Raw genomic sequence first — 14,952 nt, forward strand, 5'->3', positions numbered from 1 at the left:
TTTTACTTTTGCACGCACACACACACACTCACTAGTTTTAACCATCATATGACAGGTAACTTACAAAGTACCATATTTTCTGGCATACAAGGCACACTTTAATTACCATTTTGCCTGGTGGAACAAGATCTGAAGAAGAGAGGTTTGTTTTTTAAGATGAAGACCAGATTTTATTTTGTTATGTATGTAAGATTGCCTGGAAAGTTCATGAGAAATTCTGAGATTTGGTTTTTGTAGCAACTTTGTGCATCATTGAAGAGAGGATGAGGAAGTAGGTTGTGCTTCTAGGATTTGAATAATTATGGAGTATAACTTTGGCATGAGGTTACTTAGTATCAGGAGTAGAATAGACGTTATCTCTGACACAGTTTAACCTTTTAGCATTCACATTATTCCATCAAAAGTAATGCTTTTTTAGTCATATTGCTTTGAACTAATCATGCATTATCTTGTAGCTTTAAGATTTTGATGAGGTAACTGATAATTTTTAGGATACTATTGTAGGATTGTTGTGAGAGGCCACATCTGGACAGTTTGAATATATTGCAGGTAGAGTATTTTGGGCAGATATGGCCGGTTTAAATGCTAAAGGTTAAAACTCTTCATATATTTAACCTTTTAGCATTCAGATTACTGTATCAAATGTAATGTTTATTTAATCACAGTATTTTTGATTAATCATTTGGCATTAAGAAAGGCATCTAGTTGTAGAAACCATGTCAAATCAGACTGGAACCTGGTGCAGCTCCCCTGATCACCAGCTCTGGTCAAATCTTCCAACCCATGCCAGGATGGGAAACGAACTTTAAAAAGGGAAAGAAAAAAAAAGAAATGCATTATCTCACAGCTTTGAGATTTTGATGAAGTTATTGCTTAATTGTAAATAACATTGTAAGATAGGTGTGACAGGCTAGGCCTGGCTGGTTTGAACATAAGACAGGTAGAATATTTGGGCTGTATATGGTTGGTTTAAATGTTAAAGAGTTAAATCTACATTATTTCACAAATTTATTCTCCTGGTCTGAGCTAAAACAGAACTCTATCAGGTTTGCCATAATTTCATCAATTATAAACTTCTAAACATTTCGTTCTATATTTTTGTTCCGATGTCATTCTGATGAGACAGCTGTTTGATTAAATGCATTGACTGTTCAATCTAATGTCTGTTAACTGTTTAATCCCTTGTGTTAACTGCTTGCCCCAATGTGTTCAATACAGTGTGTTAATTGTCCAACCTAACATATTAACTGTTCGATCTACTCTGGGGATTCCTGTCTTGTTTTTCTTAACTTTCAACCCAGTATTTTAACAGGCCAGTGTAATATCTGATAACTATTCCATCCAGTATATCCTCAAATAGTATCTGATATGTCACCCTTTTGTTTCTTCTTTACCTAAACCAATCCATATCATTTTTGGTTTTATGAGGTTTACCTCACATAGAATAAGATTTATTTTCCTAAAGAAGCTTTTTAGTTACTTGATATAGCTAACCATGTGACTTACATCTAGCAACATTTTTTTTTTCCTCTCGATTAATTTTCACCTTATCAATAACACTAATTCTACAGCAATTTCATCTTAGAAAGTGTGTCATGTTTGTCATTCTTACATTGTATGTATTGACTTCTTCATTCCAGTATTCTCAGGTTTTTCCATTTGTTGTATCCGTATTCTTAGTTTGTTTTATTTTACAAGAACAACATCTCTGTTGTTAATTCTCATGTGTAATAAATAAATATCTTGTTTCTCTCCCAAATTTTTTTTGCATAGGTGATCTCTAAAAGAGAAAAATATAATATTTCCCTCTAAACTTTGGCCGAAATCCTGTCTTAATCAATAGTTACTCTAGGCCTGGACACCAGAATTCTCCCCTTTTATTCCGCTATGGAAACGAATGAACAAACCCTCACAAGTAGGTTTACTCACCCATCGTGTTTTTCCTTTTTTTATTTTCTTTTTTTAATCTGCCTTTTCTTCCCCTTTCAAACTACTGGACAATCATTAGTCATTAATCAATGAATAACAAAATTAGTTTTATACTTTCATCTGAAATTCTCCATAACCCTTTTGTTGCCATATTTCTGCTGAAATAGACTGCCTTTGTTTGAAACGATTTAAAAAATAATCATGACTTTAGTAAAAGTACTTAGTCATTATTTAAGCTAGTGTTTGGAATAAAACATAAACTTTTGTTGGAATGCTTTAATTTAGGACCCTTTAAAGCAAGAATCTTTTTTATGTCATAGGACTAGGGGCAGTTTTTGCAGGTGGGTCGGTATCAAGAGGGTTAAGGGACTAATGATTGATTATGCTTTTCGTTCAATTTGTTCTTGTTAATTGTTTCAGAGACAGCATGTATAATCTCTTAACAACTGGTGTTTTCCTAGATTTTAACTGCATCCTCAACAAATAATCTTTCTTACATTGTCAATATTAGTTGTAGCAAGTGATTATTGTGACTAATTCCTGCTAATTTTTTTTCCATTTTGCTGCCCTTTTAAATGTATTTATTTGCAGATGTCATCATATATATTGCATGAGTTTGATTAATTTCATTATTAAATATTCATTGTTCACTTTATACACTCTTTAAAAACCTGCTGAATTTTGTCAGTTTGCCCTTTATCTTACAGTAATGTTTTAGTCCTAGCCATATTCAGCCCAAATGTTCTGCTTGTTTTATATTCAAATAGGCCAGGTTCAGCCTATTTCACCTGCCCAACAGTGTCACTCTTCTGAGTGGATTTAGTGGGTGGAGCTGAAAGAAGCCCATTGTATGTATGTATGTATGTATGTATTTTTGTGTGTCTGTGTTTGTCCCCTCACCATCGCATGACAACCAATGGTGGTGTGTTTATGTACCTGTAACCTAGTGGTTCAGCAAAAATCAAAAACTGGTAGAATAAGTACTAGGCTTACAAAGTCCTGGGGTTGATTTCTTTGACTAAAAACTCTTTAAGGTGTTCCAGCAAGGCCACAGTCGAGTGACTGAAATGTGTAATATATTGATTTTATATATATATATCATCATCATCATCGTTTAACGTCCGCTTTCCATGCTAGCATGGGTTGGACGATTTGACTGAGGACTGGTGAAACCGGATGGCAACACCAGGCTCCAATCTAAATTTGGCAGAGTTTCTACAGCTGGATGCCCTTCCTAATGCCAACCACTCAGAGAGTGTAGTAGGTGCTTTTACGTGTCACCTGCACGAAGGCCAGTCAGGCGATACTGGCAACGGCCATGCTCGAAATGGTGTCTTTTATGTGCCACCCACACAAGCCAATCCAGGGGCACTGATAACGATCTCGCTCGAAAATCCTACGAAGGCCAGTCAGGCGGTACTGGCAACGGCCACGCTCAAAATGGTGCATCTTATGTGCCACCCGCACAAGAGCCAGTCCAGGGGCACTGGCAACGATCTTACTTGGCTTGCCGGGTCTTCTCATGCACAGCACATTTCCAAAGGTCTCTGTCAGTAGTCATCGCCTCGGTGAGGCCCAATGTACGAAGGTCTTGCCTCACCACCTCAGCCCAGGTTTTCCTGGGCCTACCTCTTCCACGGGTTCCCTCAACTGTTAGGGTGTGGCACTTTTTCACGCAGCTATCCTCATCCATTCTTACCACATGTCCATACCAGTGCAATCGTCTCTCTTGCACACCACAACTGATGTTTCTAATGTTCAGCTTTTCTGTCAAGATACTTACACTCTGACGGGTATTCACATTGACATTACACATCCAACGGAGCATACTGGCTTCATTCCTTGCGAGCTTACACATGTCCTCAGCAGTTACAGCCCATGTTTCACTGCCATGTAGCATGGCTGTTCGTACACATGCGTCATACAGTCTGCCTTTTACTCTGAGTGAGAGTCCCTTTGTCGCCAGCAGGGGTAAGAGCTCTCTAAACTTTGCCCAGGCTATTCTTATTCTAGCAGCTACACTTTCAGCGCACCCACCCCCACTACTAACTTGGTCGCCCAGATAGCGGAAGCTATCTACTACCTCTAGTTTTTCACCCTAGAATGAGATAGAAGTTGTTTCCTGTTTGTTTACAGTGCTTATTGCACCTGAACATCTGCCACATACAAAAACTACCTTCCTAGTTAACCTGCCTTTGATGTTGCTGCACCTCTTATGTGTCCATAGCTTGCACCGGGTACATCTTATAGAGTTACTACCTACTCCTTTTCTACATACTGAGCAGGGCCATCTACCTGAAGGGGTTTGTGTTTTATCTACCTTCCTACTTATTAGGATTTTGGTTTTAGCTAGGTTGACTCTAAGGCCCTTCAATTCTAGACTTTGCTTCCACACTTGAAACTTCTCCTCTAGTTCTGATAGTGACTCCGCAATTAGTGCAAGGTCATCAGCATAGAGGAGCTCCCAGGGGCAACCTGTCTTGAACTCCACTGTGATTGCCTGGAGGACTATGATAAATAGGAGGGGGCTGAGGACGGAACCTTGGTGGACCCCTACCTCTACCCGGAATTCATTGCTGTACTCATTTCCAACCCTCACTTTACTGGCAGCATCTCTGTACATGGCTCACACAGCTCTCATTAACCATTCTTCTATCCCAAGTTTCCTCATTGACCACCAGATAAGGGATCGGGGGACCCTGTCAAAGGCTTTCTCCATGTCAACGAAAGCCAGGTACAGAGGTTTATCTTTGGCTAGATATTTCTCCTGCAGCTGTCTTACTAGAAATATGGCATCAGTAGTGCTTTTACCTGGCACGAATCCAAACTGCATCTCATCTAAATTGATTCGCTCCCTAATTAGTTGGGCTATGACCCTCTCTGTAACCTTCATAACCTGATCTAACAGCTTGATGCCTCTATAATTATTTGTTGACTATGGTTGACTATGGTGCTGCTACACCAGTCATTGGGTATGACTCCTTCTTGTAACACCTGGTTCGTAATACGGGTGACTAGGCTGTAGCCAACACTGCCAGATATTTTGAGCATCTCTGCAGTGATTCCTGATGGGCCGGGGGCTTTCTCTGTCTTCATACTCTTAATTGCTTTATCTACCCTGGTACTATCAACTCGGATAGCTGGTCCCTCTATTGGGTCGACATACGGCAGGCTCTCTTCCTCCCATTCATTCTCTTTATTAAGCAATCTATCGTAGTGGCATCTCCAGACCTCTTTCTTTGCAGCCTCATTTAGTGCAAGCGTACCATCATCCATGCGAACACATTTCTCTCCTACGACATCACTATTCTCTCTCCTACACTGTCTTGCAACACGAAATACCTCGAGTTTTTGGTCCTCACGGCACAGAACATTGGCAAATCTTTTCTTATCTGCTTCCCCTCTGGCTAAATAAACCTGTCGCCTAGCCTCCCTTCTGGCACATTGGTACAATTCCCTGCTACCACCGTTCTTCCAGTCCTCCCAAGCCTGTTTCTTTTGTCTAATAGCCTTGTCTACCTCCTTGTTCCACCACCACGTTACTCTAGGTCAAGAGGGGACCTTACACCAGCCACAGATCTGGTCGGTGGCTTTCAACAGGTTGTCCCGCAGAAATCTCCAATTGTCTTCCACGTTGTATGATGCTATATCCCCTTCTATTTCGTCAAATGCTTCTAGTAACTTGTCTCTAAGTCTCTGTCCATTTGCAGGGTCTTTAAGCTTCCACACCCTTCTCCGCCAAGCCGGTCTAATTCTGGGCACCCATTTTGCCTTGATCCCAAAGTCGCTAACTACTAATCTATGTTGTGGGGTACATTCTTCGCCAGGGTAGGTTTTGGCATTTATAAGCCGCCCTCTTTCCCTATTTCTGGCGAGGATGTAGTCGATTTGGCTAGAGTGTCTGCCGGAGCGGTAGGTGACTAGGTGACTGGCAGGTTTCCTGAAGTTGGTATTGCAGACCATAAGATCGGTTGCATCACAGAACTCCAGCAGTCTGGTTCCCTCCTCATTGCGGGAACCGAAGCCATAGCCTCCATGTATGCCATGGAAGCCTCCAGCACGACGTCCGACATGACTATTGAAGTCTCCAGCCACAAAGAGAAGGTCTCTGTCACTTGTCGACGAGTTAGTTTGCAAGAGGGTGTCATAGAATTGGTCTTTCAGACCATCTGGTAGCCCCGGTTGAGGTGCATAGGCTGAGATGACAGTAGCTAATCTATGATGAAGCACTAGTCTAATCTTAAGTACTCTGTCACTTACTCTAACTACCTCGATTACCTTATCCACCCATTTCTCTGCTAGAAGTATTCCTACGCCCCCGACCCCGTCAGTGTTCCCTGCCCAGAAAATCTTGTACCTGTGTTCTTTGCCTGTGAGGAACCTCGCAGAACCTCCTCTCCATCTTACTTCCTGGATGCAGCACATATCTACGCGTCTCCGTTCAAGCATCTCAACAATTTCACCAGATCTACCTTTTAGTGTGCCGACGTTGAGAGTGCCAATCCTAACAGTATGGGTGTTGGGGGTGTGGGCCTGTAGCCTGGAAAGGGGAAAAGCAGTGTCATGTACCTAAAAAGAAAGCTTGCAATTGGAAGAATTCATAAGCAGAACAGTCCCTACAACCTGCAAACATTACTTAAACTGTATGCGCTACCAAAAGGTAGGGGAGGGGATGGCCGAGGCCACTAGATGGGTTCCGGGAGACAGCCGAGGATGACAGGAGGATGACAGAGGAATGAACTTCCGGTGGAGGGGGTGGGAGGGCGGGTGTACCCCCAACCAGGAGATAGGCCTCTTAATCGTAGATTCTAAATATTTGAGAGACAACGTAGATTCTGACAGTTGATCTATTTTTTCTGAAGCCATTTTGATTTCTTCTCAAAACTTTCTCAGTTTCGCTCGTGACCTACGGCTATGGATGCCAAAGCATGTCCATACTCGAGCAGGTTGCCCAAACACCACTTTTGTAGATCCACTCACCAGAGACACCAGATGCCGACCTGGAGACCTCCCTCAACTTATGCACGACTGAGATGGATGGCGTGTGTGGGTTAATAATGTTCGAGCATGCTCAACCAGATGATGATACTGATAAATATCTTTAGCTGAGTGTCTACTTTATGTCAGCTTATCTCCTCTGATAATCCTTCTACATTGTATGAAACACTGTGCAATGTCTGTCTGACTATCAGTGTGTGTGTGTGTTAAAGTTGATTATGGTTTATTTTAATTCGTTTCCTGTTGAAAGTAGATATTAATGAGAAGAAGGTGTTCGTGTGTGAGTATATGTCTGTAAGCCTGTGGCAGTATGTGTGTATGTTTGTACTTCTGTGTTTGTGTCAGTATATGCCTGTCTGTTTATATATCTATGGTAATGTATCTATAAATGTGTATATGTGTTTGCGTGTGCATGCATAAAGTGGATGTGTTTCCACCGGAAATTTCTACAGACAACACAATTTATGTATTCATTTGTTTTTTTTTTTAATTTAGAGATTTGTCAGTGGGAAACTTTTATATATATATATATCATCATTTAGTGTCCGTTGTCCATGCTGGCATGGGTTGGACAGTTTGACTGGGCTGGCACACTGGAAGGTTGTGTCAGGATCCAGTCATATATATATATATATATATGTATATTCATACACACACACAAACATATACACACAGACATATAATACATGGCACCCTTGCCAACCTCTCCTTCATTAGACACTGAACTCGGCTTGCGAAGACCTGTTGGGGCAAGTGAAATTGAAAAGAAAAAAAATCAAAACCGTTATTGAACCAAATTTGATGACTGGCACCTGTGGCAGTGAAGTGCTAAGAGCACCGTCTGAGCGTGATCATTGCCAGAGCAGCTGTCTGGCTTCCGTGCCAGTGGCATGTAAATAGCACCATTCGAGCGTGATCATTACCAGTGAGGTCATTGCCAGTGCCACTGGACTGACTCCTGTACAGGTGGTACATAAAAAACACCATTTCAAGCGTGGCCGTTGCCAGTACCACCTGGCTGGCCCTCATGCCGGTGGCACGTAAACGCACCCACTACACTCTCGGAGTGGTTGGCACTAGGAAGGGCATCCAGCTGTAGAAACTCTGCCCGATCAGATTGGAGCCTGGTGCAGCCATCTGGTTTGCCAGTCCTCAGTCAAATTGTCCAACCCATGCTAGCATGGAAGGTGGACGTTAAACGATGATGATGACAACATATGCACACACACACACACACATACACACACACACACACACATATATATATACACGCACACACATGTATGTATGTAAATATATATATATATACACACACACACACACACACACACACACACATATATCTATTTATAACTTTTAATCAAGAGACTGTTACAAAAACAACCCAAGCGCCATACATGTACACATGTTTTTGGCATATAATTGATATTTGGCTAAAAGTTGACCTATTAATCAATCAATTAATTAATTAATTAACTGGCTTCAGTTGTGCTTTCTAGCCATTTATTTGGTTGAAGCCATCATCCTGTCCTCCCACATACACATGAGGGTAATGATACTTCGGTAAGGGGTCTGCCATTACAAATGTGTTTTGGTGATGGAGATGCAATGTATTTAGTTTTTGTGTCAATCAAGTATTTCAATAATGCTTTCGTCTGCTGTTAAAATTGTTGCTTTTTTTTTTTTTTTTTTTTTTTTTGAGATATATCTTAATTAGGGAGTCGCTAAAATAAACAGCACAATATCACGATGTTAAGTATTTTTAGAGCCATTCTTTATTTCTCTTGTTGATAATTTCACCCAAAGTTCAAGCTGTCTTCTCTCCCTCCCTCTGACCCCATCTCTTTCTCTCTCTGGGCTCTATTCAGTGAAAATCTGACAGACATATTTTATTCAAAGAGAAAGCTCTAGAAGTCTCAAAAGGTTAATTAGAATGAGAATAATTATAGATGTATTCTAACTATTTCAAGAATGCTTTTCTTTAAACTGTAATTTTGCTGACAAGAACTTGCCATTGTATTTAATATATATGTTTCGAATAATAATAATAATAATAATAATAATAACAATAACAATAATAATAATACGCAGAGTACTTGCACAGACTGAGACTGATCCTTAAGTTGAAATTAAATGGATGGAATAAAATTGAAGCTATCAACACCTGGGTGGTTTCACTCCTTAAATATGGAGCAGGGGTAATCGCATAGGCAGTAGACGAACTAAGCAGCTTAGACAGAAAGACAAAGAAATAGCTAAATAGATATGGGACACTCCACTCAAAAAAGTGACACATAGAGTTTAATGAAATAACTTGGTCTTTATTAAGCTAGTGTAACACTTATTACCATTTTGCTGTTTAGAATACACTGTGTTTGTTTCAGTTAATTTTTAAAACTAATATAGATTTTACTAAGTTGACTTTGTCGTAGAGTTTAATAAAATAACCTTGTCTTTAAGCTAAGTTAACTTGCTTCGACCATTTGACTGTGGCCATGCTGGAGCACCGTCTTGAAGGATGTTAGTCGAACAAATCGATCCCAGTAGTTATTCTTTGTAAGCCTAGTACTTATTCTATCAGTTTCTTTTGCCAAACTGCTAAGTTGTGGGGACGTAAACACACCAACATCGGTTGTCAAGTGATGGTGGGGTGACACAGACAAACTCAAAGGCACTCACATAAATTTATACATACATACATATATATATAGACACACACATGACAGGCTTCTTCCAGTTTCCATCTACCAAATCCACTCACAAGGCTTTGGTCGGCCCGAGGCTATAGTAGAAGGCACTTGCCCATAGTTCCACACAGCGAGACTGAACCCAGAACAATGTGGTTGGGAAGCAAGCTTCTTACCACACAGCCACACCTGCGCCCAGGATTCTAAAATCCCTTGGTAGTTGGAGCCATTTGAGATACCAATGACTTGGTCAGATAAATCATTAAACCACCATGAATGAGATTTGAACCAACGACCTGTCAACATGCACTCTGATATCCTCTTCACTTGACTAAGTATTACATTCTTTCAGAAAATATTACCAGCATATTGCCTAAACTAAATTGACATAAATTGATTTTTAGAAACTTATTCTCAGGTGGTATTTCTGAAGAAAAAAATTCATCAGGAATTCTTTTCAAATCATCACCAATATTTCAACTAATTAATCTCTGCTTCTTGTCAAATATATTATTCAAAATACAAAGCTGGAACTATGAGTCATAGGAAATTTAAACTATCATTAGCAGACAAACCTCTGTGTAATTAACCTGGGTGTCATTAGTCCTAATTGCTGGATTTAACTGGAGCTATTGGTATGGTTCAGGTCTAAAAAAATTTACCTGTCCTCAACTCCCATTTTCTCTCTGGTACAACAAGGGCATGCTGATTTCTCAACACAATTGTCTTACAATGAATTAATACTATAATTTGTTGACATATTTCTGAGAAACATCCAGGAATTATCTTGGTAAATATTTTTTTTTACATCATCAAAATTTAGAAATTTCTAAATTTTTAAGATGTAAACAACATAGAATTCTAACTGGTCAGAACAAAGCATTTGAAATAGACAAACCACATAGGAATCACTGGTGATGGTGCCATGTAAAAAGCACCCAGTAATTCTGTAAAGTGGCTGGCATTAAGAAGGGCATCCAGCAATAGAAATCATGCCAAAATGGATAATTGAAGCCTGGCCAGTTCCTGTCAGGCTGTCCAACCCATATCAGCATGGAAAAAGGATGTTAAATCATGATGCTGATCATAATGATATTTTGGTATAACAGTAGAGCATGTTGTGTTTGGTTGTGGGTTCATGTCTTATGAGCAGCCCTTTACTTTTCCTATCTAAAGGGATTTTTAACCCAATATTCACATACTGTTATTAATTTTGTCTAAATTCCATTATTTAAAACACTTTTTTTTTTATATATATATCATCAACATTTGCTATTGTGTAAGCAGTTTTAATTCCATCAATACTTTCACTTTGAAGAAGACTAATCTTACTGCCAAAATGAGTAACTGACTAATGATTAGTCTAACTGCTAAAGACAGCAACTGGATAAATTAAGTTGCATCGAAACACCTTTCTATCATATAAGTTTGAAAGAAACAGAATACAGTTGGTGCTAGATCTCTGGGAATGAGTGGTGGTGAGATATGTGTTGAGTGATGGGGTAATTTGTGAATGGATGATGGTTAGATTTGTGGTGAATGGGTGATGGTTAGATTTGTGGTGAATGGGTGATGGTTAGATTTGTGGTGAATGGGTGATGACTAGATCTGTGGGAATGAGTGATTACTCAAAGTAATCTGATTTGCTTTCAGTAATCTAGATTATAAAACAACAGCATTCTTTGAAAATTTGGCAATAATCATGTTAAATAATGAATTTGATAATGTAAAATATTTAATTAGAAAGTTTATGAATGGCTTCATTGTATAAGCAATGCATGTTAGCACTTGAGATGACACTTAGCAAACTTTTACTCCCCCCTTGCCCCTCTCTTTCTCTTTCTCTCCCCGTTTGTATTATGTCTGTTTGCAGACTGGTTCCTTTCTACATTATTATATGTCATTTTATTTCATTTGTCTGCTATTCTCTGTGGCTGCTCATTCATAAAAGTAGAGGACATTCTTAAGCAGCAATGCTTTGAGAATTACAATCTGCTTTTACACGAAACTCTTTGTTGTCTCGAGAGAAAAAGCAGAAAATAGATCATCTGTGCTCATTATTAATTATATGTTAACTCTTTTTAAAAGATTTTGTTTACATGTCAACTGGTTAGTATTGTCTGGCCAGTCTTCATAAACATTTCAATGTAGGCATTACATTGTTTCTCTAAAGCTTTGCAATCATAGTGTTTGTAGTTAGTTATACAAACAAGCATGCTTTTTGAGATTCCCTCTCTCTTCTCTTATCTCTCAGCTATAGCAGCCATTCAAATTCCTTTATGTCACACAATAGAGCGTACAGGACTCACCTACATTTAAAGTTCATTTATTAAAAGAGTTGATAACAAAGATTTTTGAAGCTTCAGCAATTTTTACTTTATTCGGTGCTGCATGACTGGCACCCATACCGGTGATATGTAAAAAGCACCATTCGAGCATGGCTGATGCCAGTGGTGCATAAAAAGCACCATTCAAGCATGGTCAAAGCCAGTACTGCCTGACTGGCTCTCGTGCTGATTGCACGTAAAAAGTTCCCACTATTCTCTGAGTGGTTGGCGTTAGGAAGAGCATCCAGCTCTAGGAACCTTGCCAGATCAGACTGTAGCCCAGTGCAGCTGCCTGGCTTGCCAGTCCTCAATCAAACCGTCCAGCATGGAAAGCAGACATTAAATGATGATGATGATTATCAAAGATTTTTGAAGCTTCAGCCATTTTTACATGATAAAATTGACCAGATTTTGTGTCAGAATCAACCAAGTAATGATGTGTTATCATTGTTGGTGTGTGGAGGCACAATAGCCCAGTGGTTATGGCAGTGGACTCACGGTCATAGGATCGCGGTTTCAATTCCCAGACCGGGTGTTGTGAGTGTTTATTGAGCGAAAACACCTAAAGCTCCACGAGGCTCCGGCAGGGGATGGTGGCGAACCCTGCTGTACTCTTTCACCACAACTTTCTCTCACTCTTACTTCCTGTTTCTGTTGTGCCTGTAATTCAAAGGGCCAGCCATGTCACACTGTGTCATGCTGAATATCCCCGAGAACTACGTTAAGGGTACACGTGTCTGTGGATTGCTCAGCCACTTGCACGTTAATTTCACAAGCAGGCTGTTCCGTTGATCGGATCAACTGGAACCCTTGACGTCGTAAGCGACGGAGTGCCAACAACAACAGTTGTTGGTGTAAGTGGTTAAGGTAGTTAGCTTACAATTTATAAGACTGTGAGTTTGATTCCCAGCAGCACATTGTGTCCTTCAGCAAGACACTTTATTTCACTTCGCTTCAGTCTATTCAACTGGCAAAAGTGAGTTGAAACTGTAATTCAAAGGGCCCAGCCTTGTCAAATTCTGTCACTCTGCATCTTTGTAAGAACTAGGTCATGGGTATGCGTGTCTGTGGAGTGCTCAGCCATTTATTTGCACATTAATTTCACAAGCATACTGTTCATTGATTGGATCAACTGGAACCTTTGTCATTGTAACTGATGGGGTGCCAGTTGTTGTTGTTTGTTGTTACTTTCCCTTTGTTTTTGTTTTTTTGTTTTTTTTGTTTGCTACAGCCATTTGAAAATATTTAGATTAACAACTTGAAATTTGATAATCCTCTCAAATTCACTTCTTAATGATACTGGATGGACTACTTTCTGTCAAAGACAAAACACTACTCATTGCTGTTTAACTCCTCTCACTTTCTCTTACTCACACACACACACACACATATATAAAACACATACACACATGCATGTTCATAGAGGTATGTATGTTTATATGTATATACACACACACTATATATGTATATATATATATATATATATATATATTGAAGAGGTCTTATGCCAACAGGTTTTGTGGCCTGGTAATATGCCATAAAGTTAAAACCCTTTATGGACTGGAAACCCAGGGTAATCCCATAAACCAGCCTTCCACAGTAATATATATATATATATATATATATATATATATATATATATATATATATATATATATATATATAGTGGTTTTGGGTTCAGTCCCACTGGCTGGGTTGTTTGATGAATGAAAATTGAAAGAAGGCTGTTGTTTATGTGCATATACACATCGCTAGCCATTACACATTTTTTTTTGTCCTTGTTTCTTTCTGTGGAAGAGCATAGGCTCAAAACATTAGAGACTTTTTCACTTCCCTAGCGTTATACTAATACATCTGTTTGTTGTCTACACCAGGAGCTTTCAAACTTTTTGACTTGCAGACCCCTTTATATTTCAGGCTTTACCTTAGGGACCCCCTTATAAACGTTTATGAAATTTATACATAAATATTTGCTTAAAATAACATATATTTTTACATTTATTTATTTAACAGTATTTAACAAATAGGTTTATTGTCAATTAAAAGATTTCAATTAAAAAACATATATAAAATCAAATTGCCCATAAAAAGTATTTGCTGTCCACGGACCCCCTGTCTTGTCCTTGCGATCCCTGTGGTCCGCGGACCACAGTTTGAAAACCCCTGGTCTACACCACCTGTCTTCATCTTTTTTTTTTTTTTTGTGAATTCTCCCTATATATATATATATATATATATATATATACATATATATATATATATATATATATATATATATATATATATATATATATATATAAAGCATGAACATGGTTCATGAAATATTCCTTATGAACAAGTGAACTGAATAATTTTCTGTTTTTGCTTTATTGGACGCACATTTTCCATTCTCTGTGTCCCTGTGCATTCAGTTCCAATATCACAACTATTACCATTCTGTTCTGTGAGAGATCATGTGCTCAACATTCTCAACTCAGCCCTTAAAACAGCCCCTTATTTTTCTAAATATCTTCCCACATTTTGGCTACAAACCTTAACTGGTTTGAACTCACTTCTGCATTGCACTGGATTTACCTTGTCTGTCTGTGTGTCTGCCTCTTACTGCAACCATCCATTCATTGATCTCATTAGCTTCTGATACTACCCCCCCCCCCCCCTGACATTTCTCTTTGTCACTCTTGTTATTGAAAATATAATGATTTCATACTCAAGCTAATTAACTGACAACAAAATTACTTTTGTGACACCATCTATTTCAATGCTCTCTCTCTCTTTTTCTCTCTCTCTCTCTCTCTCTCTCTCTCTCTTTCTCTCTCTATCTCTCTCTTTCTCTCTCTCTCTCTCTCTCTCACCCATCATATGAGCTTAAACATTTTTTTAATGGTTTGAAATATATTTCTAAATTTTATTTAGATCAGGAGTAAGATTAAAGATGATGATGATGATGATAATCACTATTATGATAATCATAGGTGCAGGAGTGGCTGTGTGGTAAGTAGCTTGCTTACCAA

At 39.0% G+C, this 14,952-nt stretch overlaps 1 protein-coding gene and 1 long non-coding RNA gene across 10 annotated transcripts in view; one reads left to right on the forward strand and one right to left on the reverse strand.

Annotated features, from left to right (window-relative positions):
- Positions 1-14,952, reverse strand: part of LOC106869995 (uncharacterized) — a 276,693-nt gene that overhangs the window by 247,691 nt on the left and 14,050 nt on the right. The window lies entirely within an intron of this gene.
- The window catches only part of LOC106869993 (adenosylhomocysteinase-like 1), a 426,079-nt gene that overhangs the window by 234,286 nt on the left and 176,841 nt on the right, over positions 1-14,952 (forward strand). The window contains exon 2 of one of the 8 annotated variants that reach the window (XM_014915949.3): positions 1,774-1,915. The exons of the other annotated variants lie outside the window; for them this stretch is intronic. Within the exon in view, the coding sequence (XP_014771435.1) occupies positions 1,888-1,915 (28 nt within the window). The 5' untranslated portion in view covers positions 1,774-1,887. The remainder of the gene's footprint in view (positions 1-1,773; positions 1,916-14,952) is intronic. 8 annotated transcript variants of the gene reach the window in all.

The sequence above is a fragment of the Octopus bimaculoides genome, chromosome 3 (assembly GCF_046866305.1).
Source record: "Octopus bimaculoides isolate indiv1 chromosome 3, ASM4686630v1, whole genome shotgun sequence".
NCBI classification, from domain to species: domain Eukaryota; kingdom Metazoa; phylum Mollusca; class Cephalopoda; order Octopoda; family Octopodidae; genus Octopus; species Octopus bimaculoides.